Raw genomic sequence first — 26,453 nt, 5'->3', positions numbered from 1 at the left:
AACCTAATTTTTTTACCATCACAAAATGGTAGTTATTCATGCAAGGACCTACAGAGCAAAGTGAATTCTGAGAAAGAAAAAAGTTAGCCAATTTGATTTCAAATTAACCTTTTTTCAATTCCATTTAATGGATGCAGAAAAAACCAACCAAACCTAGATAAATCCTAATTTGCGAATGATCTCTTGCTTTTGCTAGGTGTGCAGAAACACTTGCAAACATTTCACAGTTATGAAACAGACCTTTACAACTATTTCCAATTGACAGTTGTTTTGTTTGGGTTCTTTGGGGCTTTGTTTGTTTCATTTTGTTTTGTCTGTCTACTGGTATGTAATTATAGAAGTACCCCAGAAAATAAACAAAACATGTTTGCCTAGCCATAACTTCTATCAATAATGTCCTCTCAAAGTATGTGGGCCAGCTACCTTCACAACACTGTTACAGACTGACACTATTCTGCTCATGAGGACATTTGCTTGAGATGAGACAATGCAAGATCTTGAAGGTCACAGAAGTCTGTATCAAGAAGGGAACATAAATATGTGGTTTTCTAGATTTAGATTGGTGACTTCAGCATCATTATTTTTCTGCCTCTCCTTGTTGACATTAATTATAACATCTGTGGCAGGGGCTACAGATAGGCTCTAGGTTACAGGTTACAGAGACATTTGTAATAATGACAGGGGCTGAAGTCACAGATCTCTGTTTCTAGACTGAATCACCTTTTCTCAGTAAATGTTAAAAAAAACCAAAACAAAACCCGTAAATGACCTGTAGGTTCATTCTGATAGCATACATATAAAATAAACAACTTTGAAAAAAATAAAAAGGGAGATACATCATGCCTACTTTGCAATTGATAAGGAATTACGGTGTCTCCAAATTCTATTTGGTTTTATCCACTTCCTTTCTCTTGATTTTTGTGTTTTGTCCCTGTACTTAACCTATGGCACACAGAAAGAGTAAACAGCTGCTAACAGTGCCAATAACATTCAATAGTTCATGTTCCCTTGCTCCTTACCCAGGCTGAAGTAACCACATTTGGTATGCATTCCATTCTGCAGCATCCTGGAAACCTGCAGCCTGAACTCATTTTTCAATTCAGCAGCAATGCACTCTGAACAGCAATACGTTACAGAGCCAGCTGGTCTTCCTTAGCCTTTTACCCTCTTTTAATCTTTTAGTGTTCTACGGCCACCTCATCTACTCTTGGCTGCTGTAACCTTCAATCATGTATCATATTTTTTGTATTCTTTTACACTGCTTTAACCTTCCTGTTGTAAAGGACGGAGACACTGTGATTAGCATAAGAAAACAAAGTAATCTAATATTCCAATTAATTCAGAGATTGGAAGGAAATTTACAGGTAAAAGAATGTGAACGTTCTTTGGTGTGTATTTAAAGACAAAAGCAAAGAGGAACAAATCCAGCCAGTTTAAATTTATAGCTCGTATTGCAGAATCTCATCCGTAAATTTATATAGATATGCGTACTTCTACATAGAAGTATATACATCTATACATCCACACACCTGTAAAAATGGCCAACTGCATGTGCCCTTGTTCACAAGCATAGACACTCTTGACATATGCAGTCACAGAAGAGCAAAATGTATTGGTTTTATAAAATTATTCGGTTAGCACAATTATTACAGCAAGAAAAGAACAGTAACTATAGAGAAGTAAGCAAGGTTCTATCCAGAAGTTTAGACAAACTGACCTCAAATTATAGAAATAGAAAAGGCTGACTTTGCAGTTAATTAAAAGAATTCAGAGAAAAATATGGTATTTAAATTAGATATGCATTAAAAATCTCAGATTTTTCAGGTCTTCAGAACCAGAACATGTTCAACCTGGGTCAGAGAAATCCCAGGCACTGCTACAGGTTCAGCAGAGAAGAGATTCAGAGCAGTCCTGCGGAGAAGGGGTGTTGGTTGAGGAGAAACTTAACATGAGCCGGCAGTGTGCACTTGCAGCCCAGAAAGCCAACCGTATCCTGGGCTGCATCAAAAGGAGCGTGACCAGCAGGTCGAAGGAGGTGATCCTAACCCTCTGCTCTGCTCTCGTGAGACCTCGTTTGGAGTATTGCGCACAGTTCTGGTGTCCTCAACATAAAAAGGACATGGAACTGTTAGAACAAGCCCAGAGGAGGGCCATGAGGATGATCAGGGGACTGGAGCACCTCCCGTATGAAGACAGATTGAGAAAGTGGGGGCTGTTGAGCCTGGAGAAGAGAAGGCTGCATGGAGACCTCATAGCAGCCTTCCAGTATCTGAATGGGGCCTATAAGGATGCTGGGGGGGGACTATTTATCAGGGACTGTAGTGATAGGACAAGGGGTAACGGGTTCAAACTTAAACGGGGGAAGTTTAGATTGGATATAAGGAGGAAGTTCTTTACTGAGAGGGTGGTGAGGCACTGGAATGGGTTGCCCAGGGAGGTTGTGAATGCTCCATCCCTTGCGGTGATCAAGGCCAGGTTGGATGAGGCCTTGGATGACATGGTTTAGTGTGAAGTGTCCCTGCTCATGGCAGGGGGGTTGGAACTGGATTATCTTAAGGTCCTTTCCAGCCCTAACTATTCTATGATTCTATGAATCATTCTATAAAGTCTCTTTGCTGTTCTTTTGGTCTAGGGATGATGGATAGTCATATGGATTTTTCTACAGACATTAAGAATTTTAGCAATATAGTTAACAAAAGTGACCAGAATTTCACCCATTAACCAAGTGACACTGTTTAAGTTCTAGCATTGTTAGTTTATATTCTTAGACAAAGTTCTCAACCTTTCAGAACTGGAGCACAAACATGATTGTGAGTATGTGTAACACAAAACAGTTTTAATCCTGAAAATCTTAAGTACAAAATTTCAAATTCTAATATACATTCCAGAATCTCAGAGTGTGCATCTCAGAGATAAGCCTACATAGTATATTTTGAATTAAATGCTAGCAGTAAAAAAGAAGCAATTTGTGTTCTAATACTGTCTCTCTTCCTATTTTAGTCTGACATCTGGTATCACAGCAGATTTCTGCCACCAGCAAGGTCAGGAAAACACAGACATCTCAACACTTACTGACTATAGCAAGCATTATTGTAAAGATTCTTATATGGGTTTGATGGCTTCTATTTTTTCCGAAGTGTCTCATATACAAAATAACAGCTATGAAAAAGGCAATCTTAAAAATGTACAAAACCAGAAACCAGCATTAAAATGATCCAGTTAATGAAAGAAACAATTATGGCATACAACCCTAAATGCAAATAAGTCAGAACACCATCATAAAGTCAGACATGATGGCTTCATAGTTTGTTATTCTGCCATGATATACATTAGCCTACACCTGTAGAGGATGCTGGGTGCCAAGCATAGCTGTAGTAGCTCACCAGTACATTGCACATAACCTCTACATCAAGCACAGATCCCATCAGCCTAAAGCCTCATATGCTGACTCAACTCCTCAGCTCCTAATGAAACACATCATTGTGCTACAAGGTATCTCAAAAAACCCCAAATCCAAACTCCCACACTTCTTGAGCAAATAAGCTTCCGAGTTCATTAAGCTTAAGAAGCCAATTGTTTCCCTTGCCATCTGCTAACTTATTACAACCTGAAGACTTGCCTCAGTCTCATGCACCATGTTTACTGGAACATTATTTGTCCACCTGCAATCCTGATTGGTTGGAATAGAATATTTTTAGACACTAATTAGTAAACAGACATTTCCTGTGCTTGTGCTGCTGTTTACAACTCCTCAGCTGTAGACTACCAGAGAACCCATCCCCACTGAAGCAGCAGAGACAGGAACAACCATGATGATGGGGTAGGCAGCCAAGCCTAACTTGGCACATTAACTGATGAATCAGACCATATACTACAGTCACATGAGATTTCTCTTCAGAGTATTATTTTCTTTCCTGTTAAAAGAGTAGACTCCCCGACCTCCATTTCAGGATGATGTGTAGCTCTTCCAAAGAATACAAATAATAGAAATAATTCTCTTCTTTTAAAAATAAGATTGTCTTCCCAACATCATTTAATAAACCTAAACTTTAAAAGCATACTTAAATACCCTTTACAATATCAAAGTAAATATTTTTTCAACTGCTATAGCCACTTTTTTGTTCTCCCACAGAAAACTGACTTCTATATCATGTAGACTCAGTAGGCCAAAGTAATTCTTGCCTGATCACTGGAGCTTGGCAAAATTACACCAGGGAAGAATCCGGACCAAACCTTTTTAAGATACACCAGCAGGAAGACACCCAAACACTGTAATTTTCCCCTGTTTTGCTCTTAAACTGAAATCCCAAACAATGTTCATACACAACCATTTTGATTCTAAATATATATATAAGCCTGTAACAATTATGAAAACAGTATCACCTTTTGGAAAGCAAGAATTTTTTCATACTACTGGAGTGAAAAGCACTAAAGAATACACGTCTGTGATCCATCCTGGCCAAAGCCTGACAAAGGTAACTTGACCACAGAAAATATATTTGAAGTAAACACGGTTTCATTTACTGAGTTCTTCTGAGCTGCAGTTTTAACATTCTTTATTCCTGCTGCCTACCCTTTAGCTGTAGACAGAACTTCTGTATATCCAGCTGGATTAAACAGCCTTAGATTTTTTAACTTTTTTTTTTTTTTTTTTTTTTTAATTCCTGTTACTCCTTCCTTGGCCGCAAGAGGTGTATAAGAAAACCACAACACACCTATGTCAATGTAATTATTATTTATAGTGGTGTAGTAACCAGATGTCTAAGTCAGGGAGGTACACTGCTGTTCTAGATAAAATCAAAGGCAGAGGCACAGATGATATTACTGTTGAGGAGCTGAAGAACTAGACTACAGCAGGATGAAAGATATGAGCATCCTGAGGTTTGGATCTCTTTGCCATCTGTTGCCCACAGGAGCTGCCCTGCAGCTGCCTGGCAGCACACCACCACAGAAGCCAAACACTGCACCATAGCAGGAAGCATTCCTGAATCCAGTTGCCAGCAGAAGCAGCAGTGCAAGAGAAGACGTTTGACACTACTCTGCAATTCACTGCATCATCTGAAGTTCTCTGAACTAGTAGCTTTAAATATAAATGCATGAAGATTAGTATTTTGTTAGCTTGACAAATAATCTTACTGATAAAAGTTGTGAAAATCTCTAAGTCCCTTAAGAGTAAGTGAGAGTTCAGCATATATCAACAATGCTGCTTACTTCAGTGCTGCCTTGCAAGTCCATAGCTTTGGATGTGCTGGTTCTTACCCCTCTGTTTCACAATTATCTTGCCTGTAAAATGGATGCATTAGATACTCAGGTGGCATGGTAGTTGGTTTGTATCAACTATCACAATGCATTTGAAAAAAACAATAAATAAGGACAGCAAAACAGAACATATCATACTTTGCAGGTAGGCAAAAGTAAGCACACTTTCCACATTCAAAATACATTGTGGGGCATGTGGTGAGGACAGTCACAGCTATTCTGAAAAAGCCAGTAATTCATCAGGAGCTAGAACTGGAAAAATATCTACAGAGGACATGACTGCATGCCTTTCTATAGTAGATAAGCAGTTAGCCCCTTAAAGCCACTGGAGAGCACTTGCATTAATGCTGCTAACATACACGTGTAGAATCAGGATCCAATTTCATAGAATCATAGAATAGTTAGGGTTGGAAAGAACCTTAAGATCATCTAGTTCCAACCCCCCTGCCATGGGGGGTTTCTCATACAACCAGTGTTCTAGTATCTTAGACTTCTAATCTGTGGGATCACGATTATTTTGGGCAGGACTTCACCTTGAGGTGTGTCCTTAATTTATTACTGTAGGATTGAGTAATGTACCCATCACAGAGCCATTCATGTTTTATTAAAATTAATTTCAAGGGAATGTTGTTTCTTAGGAAGCATGTATAGAACTATTTAAATGCTTTGACAAAACAATACCAGTAATAAGGAATAATGTTAATGTTTCCTTTTTTTCATTCCTTTTATCTTCAGACAAGTGAATTCTAGCCTCAGTGTATACAAAGGAAAAAAGCAATAGGAAACTCCTGCTATTTTGTCCCAGTTCTCCTGATTTCTCCAGTCTGTCTTATGCTGCTTCTCCTGGAAAGAGTCCCCCTTTGCTAACACAGATCTTTAGGATCTATCTGCATATCAGGGTTAGCAAAATAAAAAAGTTGTTTGCAAGGCATGGCTCTCCCTACCAAATGTAGATGGGTTTTCTTTAATCTCATCTCAGATCTTCACATGAATGCTTCTTTTAAAGTGCCTGGTTTTAGATCTTTGTTAGGCATGTAGGAACAGCAGAAAATAATTGCTTTGTCTGGTAGATCATTTATTGTCTGAAAGACCATTTTAAAGTGAAGAGATGTCACCCGCTATGAAGTTATCTCATTTGGTAAGTGATAATTAAAGGCTGAAACTGGAAATAGTAAGAAAGAAATGTTGATGGTTTCTTGGAATATTTCAGCCACTTTAAAGCGAGGCTGATCCAGTAATTCCCATTTTACAAGGAAGAGAGAAAAGGAGGTGGAGGAGGGAGAGTGTGCACACATGTGTGTGCACTGAGCATGCTTATACTGAGGGAAATATTCAGCAATATGATGGTGATTGTGACCACAGGCATAATAGGACTAACATTTTGTATGAAACATTTTGTATGACAGGAAGCACATACACACACACAAAAAGACAGTCCTATAACAAGAACTAGAGGAGATCAAACACTTCCTGTTACACAGAAAGAGCTAGCACTGTTTCAGATGTACACAAGATGACAGAGTTTATACATCACCAGCACATGCCACCACTGTGGGCACTTTGCATATGCACCAGATGTGGTATCAAGCTGGTCTATACAGAAGAATCATTTGTCAGTGTTGCATTTTCCACAAACAATATTTAGCGTGGTCAATAGCCTTTGCTATAAAGGAGAGCAGAACTGTTAATTTTGTAATTGTCACAATACAGAGAAAAAGGAATAAAATTAAAGTACAAAATGGCCTATCACATTTGTTTGACAGGTACTAATTCACTTTGATCTATCCCTCACCATAATTTCATTGGCAGGGAAACCATACATATTTATGGGAGCAGGCTGCTGTTGTTCTGTTTGTAATTTACAGCAACAAAGAATTCATTTAGATTACCATACTTGAAGTCCCAAGGTGACTCTGCTGTGGTTACAGGCCCCCTGCTATGCAGGATACCTAACATAATAAAGAACAAAGCAAAACAATGCTACACTGAGACCAGGGCTCCTGGGTAATCAATTCAGGTATTTACAGCTGAAACAATAGCTCTGTGCAAATCAGCATCATTACTACAATTTGCTGATAGAAACCCCAGGGAACTCAGGAAGTGTCTGCCTGTGAAACAGCTGATTAATCTGAGTTACTTATGTTTTGTCAATGCATTATTGTTTCCTATCATAATCAACACTAAATCATTAAGAAAAGCACAAGGGAAGTATAACCAAATGTGCAAGATATGCATCTCTTCTACCATTCTGGCCTTCCACATTGGTCATCAAACACATCTGTCAAGAAAAGGAATGAGACCAGGTTCAACCTTGTGTACTGTAAAGCACTACTGCCAGACTCACCTGAGTTTTATTTTTATTTTTATTTATTAATGTTTGCTTCTAATCTTACAGACTTCTGAAAAAATGCAGCCATGTATTCTGGGAGAGCCAATTTAATCAATCTACTGCTTCTTCTCCTTTTGAAAGCTTGCTGTCTCCCTATTTTCCTACCGGAAAAGCAAAGCACAGAAAAAACAACTTCATTGGCACTGCCTCTCCTTCAGTGTTTTATCTGATGAAGGCAAGGTGTCCCACAGGACCGCATCCTTCATTCCTAGTGGAAAAGACCCTAATTCTCCCTATTCCTATGTTTCCTTAATTTTCTACTAATGTAAAGAAAATGGCATTTATGCACAATTCAGAATGTGCCTGCTCAGAACTAGCAATTCATCTTAAAGAGAGGATGAGGCAGACTGACTTGCTTCGCCTGTCCATGAAACAAAGGCGTACAACTATTCACATCAAGTGTGAATTAACTTTACACTGATTTGCAAGCTGGTTAGAAAAGAATGAAAAGCAAAAATTACTTTTTCAGAGAGGGATATTTTTAACACTTACCAACACAAGGTTGTTTTAAGAATGTTTCTACTTACAAAGAAATTAGATGGTCTAGTTGATACACCATTGCCTGTAGCACTGTCAGAGTAATAGTTGTTTAAACCTGCTTTTGCCTCAGCAAATGAATAGCTACTATTCAATTGTTCTTATGTTTGCTGTAGGCTGCACCTAAACCAACTACACAGCTGTACAGTGGCCAAAAAACTCTGAATTTCACATTAAAAGGCAATTCACTCGTAGCACGTCACAGTCACTATTTGTTTTCATGGTGAACATTTTAGTTTCTTCTTCTAATGTTATACCTTTCAAAAGCACCCATTTCATGTTAATCTGCTGACTTATAAAGCGTATGAGTATAAAACACCAGAGAAAACATTATTCTGAGCATAAACTGAAATTCTTATAACACAGCATTTCCAGTATGGATCCATTCCTTCGCAGCAAGCAGAACTCTTAAGGCAAGGAGAGAAAGTCTGGAAATGTCATGGCAAAGTAGGGAGTTCCGTCATCTTCCAAAGATGATGCCAGGCACAATTTATGTAGGCTTGGGATCTGAAGAACCTCTAGATATTGGACGGAACCGTAGAATACTGCAAACTGCATGGGGAGTCTCTTGACAACTGAGTAGTCAGCTTCCCTAATGAGAAACTGAGACATTCTTCCTTGAAATTGGAAAAGTATATGCTGAAAGTCTTACTTCAGTGTTTATGCCTATATGCACATACTCAACAACTCTGGCACCATAAAGAGTAGAATCACAGAACAGTTAGGCTTGGAAAGGACCTTAAGATCATCTAGTTCCAATCCTCCTGCCATGGGCAGAGACACCTCCCACTAAAACATAAGGCTCTGTCCAACTCGGCCTTGAACCTCGCCAGGGATGGAGAATTCACTATTAGTTGGAGTACCTTGTACTTGGCATGGTTAAACTTCATAAGGTTGGCATCAGCCCACCTCACAAGCGTGTCGAGGTCCCTCTGGATGGCATCCCTTCCCTCCAGCCTATCAACCGAACCACACAGCTTGGTGTCATCGGAAAACTTGCTGAAGGCGCACTCAATCCCACTGTCCATGTCACTGACAAAGATGTTGAACAAGACCAGTCCCAACACCGATCCCTGAGGGACACCACTCGTTACTGGTCTCCAGCCGGACATCGAGCCATTGACCACAACTCTTTGCGTGCAGCCATCCAGCCAGTTCTTTATCCACCCAGTGGCCCATCTATCAAACTGATATCTCTCCAATTTAGAGACAAGGATGTCGTGCGGGACAGTGTGGAATGCTTTGCAGAAGTCCAGGTAGATGATGTCAACTGCTTTGCCCCTGTCCACCAGTTCCGTAGCCCCATCATAGAAGGCCACCAAATTGGTCAGGCAGGATTTCCCCTTAGTGAAGCCATGCTGGCTGTCACCAACCACCTTGTTGTTTTTCATGTGCCTTCCAGGAGAATCTGCTCCAAGATTTTGCCAGGCACAGAGGTGAGACTGACTGGTCTGTAATTCCGTGAGTCATCCATTCTCGCCTTCTTGAAAACGGGGGTTGTATTTCTCTTTTTGCAGTCATTGGGAACTTCACCTGACTGCCATGATTTTTCAATATGATGGCCAGTGGCTTAGCAACTTCATTCGCCAGCTCCTTCAGGACCCGCAGATGGATTTCATCAGGTCCCATGGACTTGTGCACGTAACACAGAAATGATTTTTCTTCAGACACTGCTAGCACTAGCAAAGTTGCTTAGTCAGTGACATTGCCTTGCTGCACTTAATGGGATCATAACATATCCTGCGCTGATAATGAACTGAAGTGTGACTAGAAGTTTTCATGAGAAGACATGTGAAAGGTATTTTAGAAAAGAGTAACAAGAAGAATACAAAAAAAAAAAAAAAGTTACTGAAGTTACCATGACAGTAGTAACATTTGGGGGGATATTACTATTGTTTGAGCCCAAACTTTGAATGGGGTTGGAAATTAAGTCTCATGGCTACAGCATTAAGGGGAGAAGGAGGTGGGGATTTCTCTTGAAGTCTTTAATTTTTTTTTAGAAAGAACAAAAAAAATAGTTAATGCTGTGGGATATATAATTAAAAAATAAATAAATAAAAATCTATATATACACACATAGTAGTTTTGTGTCCATATTCATTCAGTCCCCTCCTGTATACTAAGCTAAAACTGCACACATTCAAGTTGAATCACCAAAAAGATTACAATGCTTAGGAAGTCTTTTGTGTTTTAATTTTGGAACATTAAACCTAAAGAGGCTGAAAAAAGAACTATTTTGCTTGATCCTTATATATGCATATGGGATAACCTCATAAAAGGTTGTTCAAGCCATGGCAAAGATTCTTTTCCACTGTGTTATTTCCTTATGCTTTGGATAGCTTTTCTGATATGCTCCCATGTGACAGGTTATCCATCCAAAGCAACTACCCTTCTCAGAGAGATACAGATAACTCAGTTATATTCCTCATGATTCCACCTGCATTTTCTGTTTCCTACATTCACTCACCATGCATAGCACTTTCCCACAGAATTAGAGATGAAAGTTCCCCCTTTCACTGCTCAAGCATAAAACCATGCTATTTTTATTGGTCACACTTCTAATACCAAATTGTCATAGAACTGAGCTTTTAGAATCACTATCCAACAGTATCAACTATTTAGAGAAAGATTATTGCAGAAACTCGGAAGCAGTAAAGAATAGAAAGTTCAGATAGGACATATGGTAATTTAATTGTTAGTAACATAATTTCTCAAATGAACAGTCACTGCAATGAATTTCAACTGAAAATGGGGCAGAAGAAATCTGTCAAAGAAAACAAAAACACCCTGGTGGAATGAATTATCAAAACGTGAGTAGAAGCTAGACTGTGCACAATCTCCCAGAAGGTGTTTATTGAAGATAAAAACAATTTCGTGGACCTAACAAATGAAATATGAACAATTTTTTGTCAGAATTTGTTACCTTTCAGTTGGTCAAATTTAGCCCCACACCAAAATATTACATGCCAAAGGAGATTCATGTGGAAAGAATTTTTATGCACTCAGGGTAAATAGAGCTACAGGCAGTAAATAAACCACAACTGGGACCGAATTCTAGACTCAAAGCATAATACTTTAAATTCCAATCACTTTAAACAACTTAAGTTTCAAGTAACATTCAAGAAACAAGAGAATAAATTGAGAAAACAAGTCTAGGATGACAATAAATAAAAACAAGACAATCCAGCCTAGAGAAGTAAATAAGAAAACAGAAAGTATGAAAAAAGAACAGATTATACTTTAAAAAGAAAGCATGTTTGGAAAATGGGACTGAGAATCACCAATTCTAAAATGTATTTTTTGCAACTAACTGATATTAGGAGGCATTTTAATTGCACATGGTTATGATTTCCCTCCCACCCTAGGATATGTCTATGCCAGACAGGTATGGCCTGTAAAACACACTGAAATCCAACTGCTCACTCCTTCCTCAATACTTAATGACTTTGGAGGAAGTAAAATACCATCATCTTCAGCGATAGGTTTGACACTTGCCCTCTGCTTTATATGATAGTGTAACATTAAGTACTGAAAGATTAGAGTGGTTTTGAAACACTGAAATTGTAAAGCACACAAGGAAAAATATTAAGGATGGTTAAACAGTATACAATAAAAGGAAAAAATTAGGTAAAATGGAGTACATGCAAATTTAGCATAAACAATGAAAAAAACCTGCAGATGCAAACTTCAAAGTTGTAGAATATAATCTTAAATTGGATATTCTACAAGTCCTGTTCTCAAATTCTATTCAATCTAGACAAAACCTCAGGAGCTTTCTTACAGAGCAATCTTATACAGTAAAGATAACCTTGCTAACCTTAGCTGTTTTCTGGGGGTTTGGTGGGGTTGTATGTTCCTTTTTCCTTTTCTGAGCAAGATGTAGCTAAGCTTAGTATATGTGACATTAGGGAAAGGTCAAGTTTAGGAAACAAAAGTGGACACAAAATCAGTTGTAGAATTCTGTAATTGACACTAACCTGGTTGCAATTATGGTCAGGAGAATGATCCATCAGCAATAAATGTAAAGAAGTACAGCTCAGTAAATCAATCTGCTTCAGTCCTTCTTTGTGGGGGTACCTTGTCAAGCATTAACAACACTACTTAGCAGCATTCAAGAGGTACAAGACTATCAGCTTTGTATTTGAGTCAACTATTAAGCACTGAATTTAAAAACCCTTTACATTCCAAGGCAAACATCTCTCTAGTTTGGTATTTGGTGAAGATAAGCTTTGTGAATTATTTATTTTAACCTCTTGAAAGGCAAAATTATTTCAGTAGTCATGAAACAGCCTTGATTGTCAAAATATACACGTAGGTTACAAAGTGAGCAAAGCTTCAGCCACAAAACTGTGTTTTCAGAAGTCCCATGAAATTATCTCCTTACCTAGAAGGCATCATTAAAAGAGATTTAGAAAAGTAGGAAAAAAAAATAAAAAGAAAGATTATTCTGAAGGCAGGAATTGAGAAGGTTTTAACATCTCATCCAGCAAACAAAATTCATGTCATTGCCATTTAAAATCATGACAATAATATAGCTATACCCATAAAACCAGCATATAAAATATTTCACTCTGTAAGCCTTTCTAATTGTATTTTTTTAAAATCAAACAATCAAAACTGAAGGTTGCCAATCAAATACAAATAAGCTGGAGTGCCGAGCTGCTGGGAAACGGAAAAACTTGCAGACCTCAGAAGAGATTGAGCCAGGGTTTTCAGGGTAGAATGAGACATAGAGGGTACTTGGTACAGTGAGGGTAAACAGACAACAAAGCATCAAAAATTTGACAGCAGTGAAGCAAGCTAAGGGAAATAATATCACTTGAACCAAAACTGTTACAAAGGTCTGAAATTTTCCATACAAAGAGTATAACACCGCAGTGACAAAGATTACATCATGGTACCCTGAACAGACAACTATTATTCTGCTGTTTTTTCATGGTAACAACCTCAAAACTAAACCTTTCACTTTCAAGAAAACAATAAACACTGAGGGAAATACTATAACAAATTTTAACAGAATAAAAACAGGTAGAAAAGATGTAAGTTAATAAGGAAGAAATGAAGTAGCTCAGGTACAATTTTAATCTAATCAGGGTGGCCTCCTTAAAGGTTTCTTCAGAAATATCCTAGAAAGCATAGCTGGTGGCACAGACTGCTGTCACCTCTAATGCAGCAATGTCTTTTGGGAAGGTTATATATCAAAATGACATTTATAAATACAACTTTGTTTTGCAAGTTGCATAGATGACAGCTGAAGGACAGAACATACAGTTGCTTCTGGAGAGGAGAAACCACACAGGTTTGATTCTAAATTAATAGAAATAAAAACTCAGGTAACTGAAGGGCAACATTAGGTAACTCAACCCATGCAAAACCCTTTGTTTCTGCACCAGTCAGGAGTCAGAATTAATCCTGAGCAAATCTGCTGGTGGTGACTGAGAGGATAACCTTCCCAGTATTCTATCAGCATGTGAGAGCAATATGGGTCAACTTCAAAAGTTATTAGGATTTTGTCTTCTACCTCACATAGTTGGTCTAATTCCAGAAAAGAATTTGAGTACAAATTGTGCCACTGCTATGCAGAAACCACTCAAATTCCATTCAGTAGGGAACAGGGGAAGCTAATGCTGTGCAAAAAGCAGCTATGAAATTATCAACAATTTTGGACAGCATGCACGTTTTCAAAGGTGGCATTTATATAACAGCCTAATAAAACACTTTGATGCTACTGAAATGCAGGCAATGATGTAGTTTTAGGCTTCAAATGTGATATGAAGTCTAAATGGTTCCCAAAGTAGGCATTAGGTTTTCTTCTTCCCACACTAGAATAAGTCAACACAAACACGTTCTATCTGAACAGCTGAGCTGAGTTTCCAGATGACTAACTCCACATACACAGAGCAAGTACACTAGCATGTCTGCAGAGGCAAAAAAAGATATACATTTATGTAGAACTAAATCATCACTTCAAACATCTCATCAGGATTAACCATACCCTCCCCAAAGCATGAGGTCATATAACACAATTGCCCCTTCACATTCGAAACTAGTTAAAGAGGAATTATTTATTAAAAACCAAAACCAACCAAACTCATTAAACATATTCCAGTACTATTTTTGGATGTGAGGATAGCATTCAGAAAACGTAAAAGGATCAGATCAGATGAGTCTAGGCCTTGACTGAGCTAAGCACGCACACCTGCATTTAAATCCTGCTGATTTTGATGGGATTATTCAGATGCAATAAACTAAATACAGGTTTAATTGCTTACTGAGCTGAGGCCACAAAATTTAGGTCTAGAAGTTCTACAGAACCTCAACCATGGAGACCCTAACAGCATACTGCAGACACCTCTATAGAAATATAGAGGTAATGCTAAACATTGTATTAAATGAAAGCCATCAGAGAAAAGAAAATTATTTCTCAGTAGATTCAATTTCTATTCTTTTTCCCAGGATAGGGAGATGCACTACAACCAGAGCAGAAGTGGCCACATTGCCACAGCGGCACGTGAAGCAATCATCTCACATAGGGTGACAGCACTTCTAACACATTTATGTTTTTTCTCCCCATTCTTTCTAGATCCAGGAACACTGGAATACCTTAACTTTGACAGACAAAAAGCCCTTAAAGTCTTAGGTTTTGGTTCTTGGGCTTTTTGATAGCAAGGAATAAAAAGCAGAGATGAGGCAGGAGGAGCACTCTATCTAACACTTCCTGTATAGACATCACAGTGTCTTCCAGACACAGCTACTGTTCACTCTTGTCTTCAGTTTTCTTTTGTCGCTTCCTCAAAAACTCAATATCATCTGTCATTTTAATGATTTCTTAAAATAATAGCCTGCTTCCCTGTTTGTGTAACACAAATTTGACTTTAAAGACACAAAACCTGGGAATAAGATTGAGAGGGATGTGTAGGATGCTTTAAGTCATTATTTTAAATTGCTCAGATTTCTAGAAAGTGATGTTTCATTAAGCAAAACATAATTCAAATACAAATATAGAGTTAGAAAGTCAAAGATGCAATAATTCATGAGCCTCTAAATAACAAGTTAATTTGGAACAAGATTTTCACAGTTTGCCACTGTCACTAAATAATAATAAATGTACTACTTTTGCATGTAGCAAATTAGGTATTTTCAAATAGTGTGTGAAAGAAATGAGGTCTTAAATCAAACATAAGGTATGCTGTTAAAATAACTATTCTGATAATTTAGCTAACTGAATATAGCTACCTGGATGCTCTTAATGTCTTAAATAACTTTATTTGAATTCATATACCAAAATGTTTTGAAATAAGTGTTTACAGTCTCACCCTTTTTCTCTTGTGGCTGGACACTGAACATCCCCAAAAGAGAGTCTTTAAGTGAGGACTTCGTACTTGCAAAATTATTTGGTCCAGGCATTCTGCTGTAGCTGACCTTGCTTGAGCAGGCAGGCTGGACCACATGACCTCCAGAGGCCCCTTTCAACCTCCATCAATTGACAATTTTATGATTCTGTGAAACACGGCATATCAAGGAAAACTAATGCTAGGTCAGAGATGACACCAATGGTTCAGACTGCAAACTGTTGAGATGAGCTGTTAGATGAATGACACTCATTTAATTTCCGATATCCACACACTCCCCTTTTTCTTTCTTTTAATCAAGATAGAAACTGCATTTTTCTGGTTTTAGGATGAGATATTTTAGCAGGAACAGAGAGTTCTAACCCCTTTGCTCTCTAAAAATACTTTCTAGATTGCTACTAGTGACAACCAATTTACTTGCCTGCTTAAAAATAAGCAAAACAAAATAATAATTTCATTTAAACAAAGGAACAAGAAAATTTTTAGAGTTATGAAGGTCACATTATTTAATTCAGACACCCAGGTTCTGTAACACGTCTTCAAACACAGATACTCTTGTAAAGTGAAGACACTCTAGTTTTGACCCAGCCATAATGGAATATCTAAATTCTGAAACAAGAAATGAATTATTCTTCCTCTGACCAAAGAACTCCTTTGGGCCTTTCAGATGACAGATGCGGAAGATCACATATTTTGTTGCTTATGTAGGCCAATCTGAACATCTCATACTAGGAAGAAGCCTATTAAAGTGCTGCCTGACTTATGTATAGACACCACATTGACTGGAAGACAATCCCTGTGCCTGCATTATGAAGCAGGCACATCATAATCTTGATTTTTTTATTTGAATCAGTGAAAAAAGGTAGGCTTTTGCAGTATTCTGATTTTCATCAAAAGCTATACAAATAGTACCCAGAATATTTCCTGAGTTTTTTGGTTTTGGGTTTGTTTTTTTTTTTTAGTATTAAACAATAGTATCTAGAACTTACTGCATTAAAATGGAAGAAATGCCAGTGAGTTGAACGAAAAGCTTTTTCCTCTTAGTATTCTGTACTGAGAGCACTCTGCATGCTTTTCACAAGCATTGCTTATTTGAGTTTGGCTAATCATAACTCTCTAACTTCTGATCTTCTTACTGGGCAAAGTTTATGATATTGTAAAACCAGAAAAACAAACCAAAATATTGTAATAGCTGGAGAAGATATTAAGCATACCAGACATACAGAGCACTTTGCATTTAAAACACAAAAGAGGGATTGTAATAGGATAATTCATAAAATCTTTAGCACAGAAATTAAATAAAGATAAAAGTATTAGAGACTGCCATAAGCCAGAAACACCTAATAGCATTAAAGAGAAAAGAATGACCACTAGAGTGTACGAGATAATCTAAGTACCCCTCAAGGGCCTGTGCATGCTCCACTTGCTTTATGTGAAGCCTTGCATGCCCTTAGAGTACAATGCTGTTAATCAGTTCTCAAGGTCACAGCTGAACACAAGAGAGCCTGGTTGCGCATCTGTAGAAGATACTTATTTCTGGAAAAATTATGCTTCTATTTATGTGAAAATGATACGTAGTTATGCAGTACAGAAGTCTAAACCTGCAAACACTTATCCCCATTGACATCATCAAAAATAAAAAAAACAAACCCACAAAACTGTTTGCCGAATCAAAGTCTAAAGGGTCAAATGAGAGCTGTTCAAGGTGCCTGCACACCCATTACAGGGTTTCCAGCTGACAGGAGAAAATGCTGAAGGTAAAAGGAAGTACACTGTCCACAGCAATATGTCATTCCCATTCAAATCTGGGTAACTACGGGATAGGCAGAAAGAGGTGAAAAATGGTAGGAGATTTAGCTTTATTTTCTTCTTCTTCCCTTATGTTGTCCAGTACAGCTTCCTCTACGATTAAAGGAAGAGGTAGGAGAAGGAAGAGAAACTACCCAAGAGGGCACAGCAGGAAGGTAACTGCAGCTCTGAGCAGTTGTTCTGCTTCTCCATTAATCCCAGGACAGCACCATTACAGAGAATCTTTGAGGAGACTTACATTTTGCCAAGTGAACCATAACACATTATTAGATATCAATACATGCCAGATAGTACAAAGGTTAGATTTATGAAACTAAAGTTCTAATAAGAAAATACAGGCATTATAAAAATAGTGGAATAATTATAACCCAATTTTAAATAGTGGACAAAATGCTGTATTAAAGAAAAACAAAACAAAACAAACAAGCAAACAATAACAATCCAAACAGCTTTCTTGGGTTTGTTTGAAGAAAACTGCCAACCAATGAAATATAATGAAGCAAGCAGCTGAAATAAAAATGGATCGCATAGTCAAGCTGATAAATAAAGAAGGGGAGAGAATTACTTGGCATTACTTGAGAACCTGTTGGCTCCCAAGAGCGACTAAAATGAGGAAGCCTTATTGATGGAAAGGTGCTTTAACTGACTATTAATACCAACACAACCTTTAATACCTGACGATGATCACAGAATTTCCATGGGAGGGCAATTTAGAGAAGAGAAGAAAAAAAAAAAAAAAAAAAAAAGGAAAAGAAAAAGAGTCTAAAGGTTTCAGCAGACTCCAAAAAAGAGATTAAGAGTTCCGATGCAAGAAGGTAACCAACAGAGTGACCAAGGCGTAAGACAGTAAGCCGTTCTTCATGGGAAGCAGCTTAACAACTTTGCCATTCACAACTGAAGGACCTGGTAGGGACCAATTTATCTAGCTATACTATCATGACCATTCTTCACTAGCCATAGAGGCCACAAATACTTAGAGTCAGAATGCCTAGTCAAAAATTCCTCTACTCCTATGGACCATCATACTTACTTCTCAAAGATGGTGAAGAAGTAAAAGCTTTTATGAAAAATCAGTTTGATTTAATATCTACTGCAGGATATTTATTTTTAAAATAATTACTTTGGCAGATACACAGAGAAGGAGATGCTCCCACAAAAATATAACAACTATATATCCATCATTTCAGTCAATATTTGAAGGACAAGAAAGAAAAAGAGCTACTTTTTTGAAAATTCAATGACAGAAATCCTTGAAATGCCTTTTCTCTCTCCTTACTTTGGTATTTCCCTTTAAACACAAGATTAGATTACAAATGCATTGAACTGAATAAATGACTTTCTGAAACGGTTTTATCTTTATATAACCAGACTGAATCATACTGTAGCTTCACTTTTACCACATGCTTCCTGATCAGGACATGGTCCAATTCCTTTTCAAGCACATATACCAGAAGTGAATAAATATAACTTCTTTTGTTAGAAAATTCAATACAAGTCAGGCAGTTTGGAGGCTCTGTAGGGGAGCAAAGACATAGCCTTGCTCATGAGTATAGTCCAAGATTGACATCAGCATTGTCAATTTGTTCGCAAGAAGAGGCTGGCCAGATTCATAAAGGTAACATCTCTGAGTGCAGTCAGCCTTGCGGTACAGGGTATCTCAAGAGGCTGGCCCTGGATTTCTTGGCAGCTGTTTGTATGCTACTGCCTTCAGTGGTCACAGAGAACGCACCTTACGGGAAGAGGTTTGACTGTTCTTTTTGTTGCTGTGAACAAAACAAGAAAAAAGACGAACTGAATTTGCAATCTGAAAACTGCAAATAGCAGTTACATGCCGAAAGAGCACCGTATCTGGTTCCTAATTTTATCAGAAATACAGGCAGACTTGTCTCCTGTGCAAAGTGAAATAAGAATAGGGTAATTAGTGAGGAGGAAAAATGTTTTAAAATGTTTCAAATAACTAAAGATGGCTTATAGAGAAGAAAGCAAGACAAAGAAAGAAAGAAATACATACACGTATGTATTTATATACGTATATATTCATGTATGTATACATATGCATAGTTTCACCCTACTGATGATGTGTTGTTGCAGCAGTAATCCTGCTCAGTACGAGAGAAACTGCAGGTTCAGACCCCTGGTGTATGCGCTTGGCTGAGGAGCCACTGGCGTGAGGCTACCATCTGCGGGCTTATGACTGAACGCCTCTAAGTCAGAATGCCACCTAGACGTTTGATGTTGTGCTATTGTGTCATTGGTCACTTGAGAGTGACCCAGGAGATGACAGTCTTGTTCAGAATGCAAGGGTAAAACCCTTTCTAAATCTTCGTTAGCAAAGACATGCCTTCCTCATAGGAGAAGGAAAACTCCTATTTTCAAGCTGGGGCTGATGGAGCTCGTCTAGCCTTGTAAGGTCTTCCATCTAAGAGAAGGACACTCTTACAAAACCTAAGACCTGAGGAATTTGCTGTCACCATCCAAGCTATCTAAGCCGTGGCAGATAAACCTCAGGTGTAAAGGGCAGGGCCAGTTCTGTGCACGCTGCGCCTCACCTAAAAAATCCATTGCACAGGCTGGAAGGGTTTACTCACACTTGCAAAGCCCTGTAGCAACAGGCGAGGGTCGAAACGGCAGGTGACAAGGTGCACTGGAAGCTGCAGGTCCAACCATGCCTGCAGGTGGTTCAGGTCTTTGGTCGCTCCAGCTTGATCCAGGAGATGACAGTCTCGTGCCGAATCTTCCTGATTGCCTATGCAGCTTTTTTCCAATCAGTTTTGCCTATTCCATTTGCCCTTAGTCATCGTGCTTGTAGTGAGTGTGGGTAATGCCCTTCCCAAATATTCGTTCGCAAAACCAAGCCATCATCATCATCATATGTAAATAACTATGAAGAAATTTCACCACTCCATTTTGCTTAATAAATCTGTAGGCATACACACACTTAGAGTGACACAGAACTGAAACTGACTCAGATAAGTTTTTGTTGAAATTTATAGTTTTAGAAAAACTCTGAGGAAGATCTGAAATCTATACACAAAGAAGATGCACATATGCCAATTCATGCAGTCAGCAGAGTAGGCATCATTTTTTCTCTTATCTTCCTATCTAGCAATGCACACTTGTTTACTATTTTAATCACTATTCATTGATACTGAGCTTTTTTGTTAGTATTTTCAACCACAGCCTCAGTTGATCTCCAGGGATCAAATGTAAGACAGGTCCCCTCTGCAGGAGGAAGTTATGAGTGTAATTGGAGAAATTATTTTTAAAAAACTATGAAAACTTTTGATGCACAACTGCTTTTTCCCATCCTGCTTACTGCATTTCAGTTCCACTAGGAAGGAATTACTTTTAAATTTCTTTGTACTGATACAAAAACATGCTTTCATTGGTGCCTTTTTTTTTTTTTTTTTTTTTTGTAGTATTCTAACTTTGACTTGCTAGTGCAATATCACTACCATGTATGAACTTGTACTGGGAAAATGGTCATTCTCTTAATGGTCTCCATTGTCATTAGTCTTCAAATGTCTTCATGCAGCTCCCTTAAGGTGTCACAAACATTGATGGAACTTAACAAGAAAACCCCTATGATTTATTTCTTGTCATTTTCAAACCACATGGCAAATCAGAATCTTTTTGCACCAAGTTCATAACAGTTATTTATAAACAACTTTAACTTGACTTTATCTATGTTTCAAGTTCCACCAGGGGACTGAATTTATTTTCACTGTCCCTGCCTCATCTTGCTCTGGATTTTCCCTTTAAGGAAAATTTAGTTTTGTTGCTGTCTTTGTTGATAACAATCTTAAGCCTGTCACATTACATCTTACACTAAAATGCTTATTATCATTTATCATTATATAGAAATACTATTTCTGCATCGCTTAGCATTTGAAAATTGCTAAGTTTTAAAGTAAACATGTATTTAAGTACATTAAATGAAGTTTTATGCAAATACTTTCATTTGGAGGAAGAGGGAATTTCTCTGCCAAAGAGCTGAGAAACTTAGAACACTACTGGTTTCTCTTATAGAAGAAACTAAAGAACAGAGACTGGCTTCAGAAACTGCCTTGTCTTCAGAGTCAACCTTTAATAACATCCAAAAAATGAAGGAGAGGAAAAGGAAGAAACAGGTCTGAATGATCAGGAGCTGCTAAGAAAAAGATATTTCTAGCTAATAATCCTGTTAAAGTTACACCAACCACTTCTGAACAATTACAAGACTGTAATGCACACTCAGATGTTTATAACCACCAATACAAAATATGTAAACTCTTTTCCTTACACTGATGTCAACTCAATCCAGTCGTATACCAGCCTATTCCACACTACTGGTATAGAGAGAAATAAAACAGTGTGTGCCCATTATACATACCTATTCCCCCTCCCCCCTTTTTTCCCTTTGTTTTGGGTGTGTGCAATTTTTTGTGGGGTTTTTTGTTTGTTTTAATGTTGTCTTTTTTGTTTGTTTTTTGGTTGGTTGGGCTTTTTGGTTGTTGGTGGTTTTTTCTTTATTTTTATTTTTTGTTCTCAGCCTTTGTGGGTTTGTTTTAAATGGTATTGGATTGTTGTGGGGTTTGTGTGTGTGTGTGTGTGTGTGTGTGTGTGTGTTTGTGGGTTGTCTTTTCTTTCTTGTGGTTTTGTTTGATGGAATTTGGCTTTGGTTTGGATTTTTTTTGTTTATTTGTTTCTTTAGGTTTGTGTGTGTTTGCATGTGTGGTTTTACTTGTTATTGTTTTCATGGGGGTTTTTTATTTTGTTTTTCCTAACCCATTTCAGAACTGATGCTCGCAAGCATAAACACAATGCACATGTCACAGCCAGGAGCAGACTGATGAATTCTTCAATTTAGCTTGAAAAAACATCCCTTGCAGCCTGGCAAAGGCAAGTCACAGAGGTGCAGAGGGGAGCAGCAGATACACAAGCTAAGGAGCAGATACATAATCTAAGCAGCAGAGCAGAAGCAACAAATGGCTCAGTGATATTCTGGCAAGGGGCTGTGCTCTGTTCCATAGAGGAAGGCATGAAAAAACCCAAGCACACTTGTAAGCCCACTATGGGGGGGGGGGGTGGGGGGGGGTGGAGGTGGGGAGGGAAGCCTTCCTCCCCCTCAGCTGCAGGGCACAAGAGGCCATCTCAAAGCAGCCTTCCAATATCTTAAAGAGGCCTTTAGAAAAGATGGGGAGAGACATTTTATCAGGGCCTGTTCCCATAGAACAAAGGGTAACAAGTTTTAAACTAAATAGGGAAGATTCAAGTTGGACCTAAGGAACAAATGCTTTACAATGAGGGTGGTAAAAGACTGGCACATGTTGCCTAGAGAGGTGGCAGATGCACCATCCCTGGAGATATTCAAGGCCAGACTGAATGGGCTTCTGGGCAACCTGATCTAGTTGAAGATGTCCCTGCTCATTGCAGGTGGTTGGACTAGATAAGCTTTGAAGGTCCCTTCTAAACCAAAGTATTCTACGATTCATAACATGTTTCTCAAATGTATTTCTCTGTCCCTTCTTGTTTTCCCTGACAAAACTCAGCACCCCTATGCCCCTGAAACTGATGCACATCAAAAATATTCTAGAACAGGGATTAGTACCTTGCCCCAAATGTCTATTGAAAGCAATATGTATACACGTCCTGTCAAATTTCATACATTCTCCTAAAATGTTTGTTTGAATTAGGCCTGTACAAAGTCTGATAATGATCCCTACTGAGCTATTAGACTGAGGAACTGAATTGTTATTTAAAACATTGCCTATGACAACAGTTGCTGTTCCATATTAGATCATTAAGTGACTCTGTGAAGTGTAAAGCAACATTTAATATTAAATATAATATTATTAAATATATGACATATTACAATAGGTTCTTTGTCTTATGAGTAGTCCTTCATGTGTTTGATTTCAGAAATTGCACACTGGTACTTATGCCTCATACAGCTGTTCTCAAGTTTTGCAAAGTTTCTGCAAATTAAAATTATTTTGCCATGTGCATATTAAGTTTTTTCTGCCTTGCTGCTTCATTCTATCTGTAATATTTGCACTCTTGTTTCTCTATGCCATAAATACCAAACACATCTTCCACAAATACCTTTTATTCTTCCCAACTGTTGTTAAATTACAATAATAAGAGTTTGACAATACTGCTATAGCAGATGTCAATGATTTTTATGACTCAAAAATTACCTAGAAAAATGAACCACACTGGAAAGCAAATGTTCAGGTTCCTTTTTTTTTTTTTTTTTTTAACAGAGTTTTATAAAGCTAAAAATACAGAATATTTTTTCTGTATATCTAAAGCTAAATCACATTTATTCTTGTAGATTTTATTGAAGACATAACAGCCTAAAAGGATTACTCAATTATCAACACAAATGCTAATCATCAACTCTTTATGACTCTGTTATATTTAATAGCTCTGTTTCTTTGATTTAAACAATTGTCTAAGTTATCTTCTAAAAATTAGGCTTTAATTGATTTAGTGTTCATAATTTTTCAATGCTCTTTATAGGAGTGTTTAGGAATTTACTTAGTTTTATTTGACTTCTGCTTCAGTGACAGATGACGCTCTCTACATCTTTTTCAGTTCACTGAACTGTCTATATCTTCACTTTTTTCTTAGTGGAATGCACTTCTTTTCTGTAGAATTGATGATAACGCATTAAAAATTTCACAAAACAAACTCAATTAAATAGATACTCATTAGTCGCAACTAAAATAATTTGTTCTGCATATATTCTCTCTCTCTAGGACACTGACAATAAAGGATAAAACAAAAAGTGTTGGATAAAACTGAAATTGGGGAAATGAAAATGAGGAGATGCACTATATGTCATATAAAGTTAGAAATGCATGTTACATTAATCAATTCACAAAAGAAATAAAAATCAGTTGTGATTGTTTCAAATACTCCTAGCAGTGGTTGTTTCAAAAACACTTAGAAGTACCACAGTCATATATACCTATATGTACAAACATGCATAAGTGGTTTAAGCCCAGTCAGCCACGCAGCTTGCTTGCTCACTCCCCTCCCTCTTCCCCCCACTCCCGGAGGGATGGAGAGGAGAATCGAAAGAACGTAACTTCCACAGGTTGAGATAAGAACAGTCCAGTAACTAAGGTATAACACAAACCACTGCTGCTACCACCAATAGTAATAATGATAAGGGAAATAACAAGGGAAGAGAATAAAACCACTCACCACCCACCGACCGATACCCAGCCTGACCGAGCAGTGATCTAGCCTTTCCGGGTAACTGCCCCCAGTTTATATACTTGGCATGATGTGCTGTGATATGGAATACCCCTTTGGTTAGTTTGGGTCAGGTGTCCTGTCTCTGCATCCTCCCGGCTTCCCCTCCTCCCTTGCAGAGCATGAGACTAAGAAAGTCCTTGGCCAGACTAAACATTACTGAGCAGTAACTAAAAACATCGGTGCTATCAGTGCTGTTCTCAGGCTGAAAGTCAAAAACACAGCAGTGCACCAGCTACTAAGGAGAAAAAAATGACTGCTACTGCTGAACCCAGGACAACTATTTATGCTGATATTCTGTTAATCAGAACGGAGTACTTCTGTCTTAAGTAGCTGGAAAGTGGCTGAAAAGGGGTCTTAAGTAGCTGGAAAGTGGCTGAAAAGGGGTCATGGCTGAGAAAGCTGGAAAGATGCAACAAGTACCACTCTTTTTTTGATACTGTGGACTCTCAAGGATGTCTTAGATTTCAAATCTGCCTCAGTACAGTAGAAAAAAAAACAAACGTAAAATGGAAAACACAGCAACATTCTTCATAAAATCAGCTTCTTAATGAAATAAATTCATATATACGTAAGTTTAAAAGACATGTTCATTTTTTTGATACATGCTATCAATCCATGTGCACATAAACATTTTTGTGCATACATACACCACAAAACCAATGCTTAATCTGAACTATACTTGAATTTTCACACAATGGACACATTATTTTGCCGTAATTTGTTTCTGAAGAACATTTATCTGTTTCCCATCTTCCATCAATGATTCATTAATGACACACTGAACATTGGTTACTAAATATCAATTCATAAAAACATGAAAGCAGTGTCTTTTTCTTAAAAAGGGCAGAGTTCTCATTGTTACACCTGATATTGTAAAATTTTCTTCAGCTGTCACATTTAGATTAAATTTATTGTTACCCATTTTTAAAATATTATAAAAGTTAGAAAGAGTAAAAGGTGATGGTTTGACAGCTCTCAGCTTACTGAAGTGCAAGATTAGCCAAATGGCCAGCTGCTCAGCAGACAGCAATAGCTTAAGTTCCTCCCCAGAACCTTCCCATAATATCTCAGATGAGATCTGAAAGTAACAAGTATCTGATATTTGCGTCTCTTGTTCCTGCTGACCTCAGGTCTCTCTTGAAATTATTAGGCTTGCTAATTAGCTTCACCTGTGATGGTAAGGCTTTGAAATGTGAATATATCTCCAAAGACAACTCGATTGTGGCCTCCAATAATATTTCTCATAAGTCTAGCAGAAATGTGATAATGTTCAGCTATTACTAACCTTGCTTGGAGCAAAACCAACCAGAGTTGATAATTTTGTCCTCTGTGTAAAGTAACTAATTTTAAAAAGTAAGAAACGAAAGTCACCAACACCTGAAAAAACCTATGTAGAAAAGACATACCGTTGGCTTGCAAGTTCAAAAATGTCTCTTTGAACATTTCACAAACATCTGCTACTCTGCTCTTCTTAGACATTGCAAATGAATTCTAAACTTCAATACTCAAACTTACAGCACTTGCACCAAAAAAAAAAATATTCATTAGCTAACATTTTTCATTGACTGCTCATGTGCAAGTAGACATACTCTTAAGGCTTCCACAAAATATTACGAAGTAAGGTCTACCAAATTTTGCACATGGTGTTCTTGGATAGCTGACACATTTCAGTTTTAGAACTATTAATTCACCCAAATATATTTAAACTGTTACGTTTGTGTGTCTTGCAACATGCATTAAAATACATAAGCAAATAAATCTGCAGAAACAGCTCACTATACTAATCATGCCATAACTAAGAATAGCAGACAAGATACAACATCTAATATAAAGCCTACTGATAATATTCCGCAATCTGC

The 26,453-nt window shown here is 37.7% G+C and overlaps 1 protein-coding gene across 1 annotated transcript in view; it reads right to left on the bottom strand.

Annotated features, from left to right (window-relative positions):
- The window catches only part of PRKN (parkin RBR E3 ubiquitin protein ligase), a gene marked incomplete at both ends in the record, with an annotated part of 739,613 nt that overhangs the window by 340,041 nt on the left and 373,119 nt on the right, over positions 1 to 26,453 (bottom strand). The window contains 2 exon segments of the mRNA XM_080615879.1: positions 7,149 to 7,195; positions 7,199 to 7,208. Of these exon segments, the coding sequence (XP_080472005.1) occupies positions 7,149 to 7,195; positions 7,199 to 7,208 (57 nt within the window).

Source organism: Psittacula echo, assembly GCF_963264785.1.
Source record: "Psittacula echo genome assembly, chromosome: 4".
In the NCBI taxonomy this organism is placed as follows: Eukaryota; Metazoa; Chordata; class Aves; order Psittaciformes; family Psittacidae; genus Psittacula; species Psittacula echo.
The sequence above is the reverse complement of the archived record's forward strand: the minus strand, read 5'-3'. Positions and strand labels throughout refer to the sequence as shown.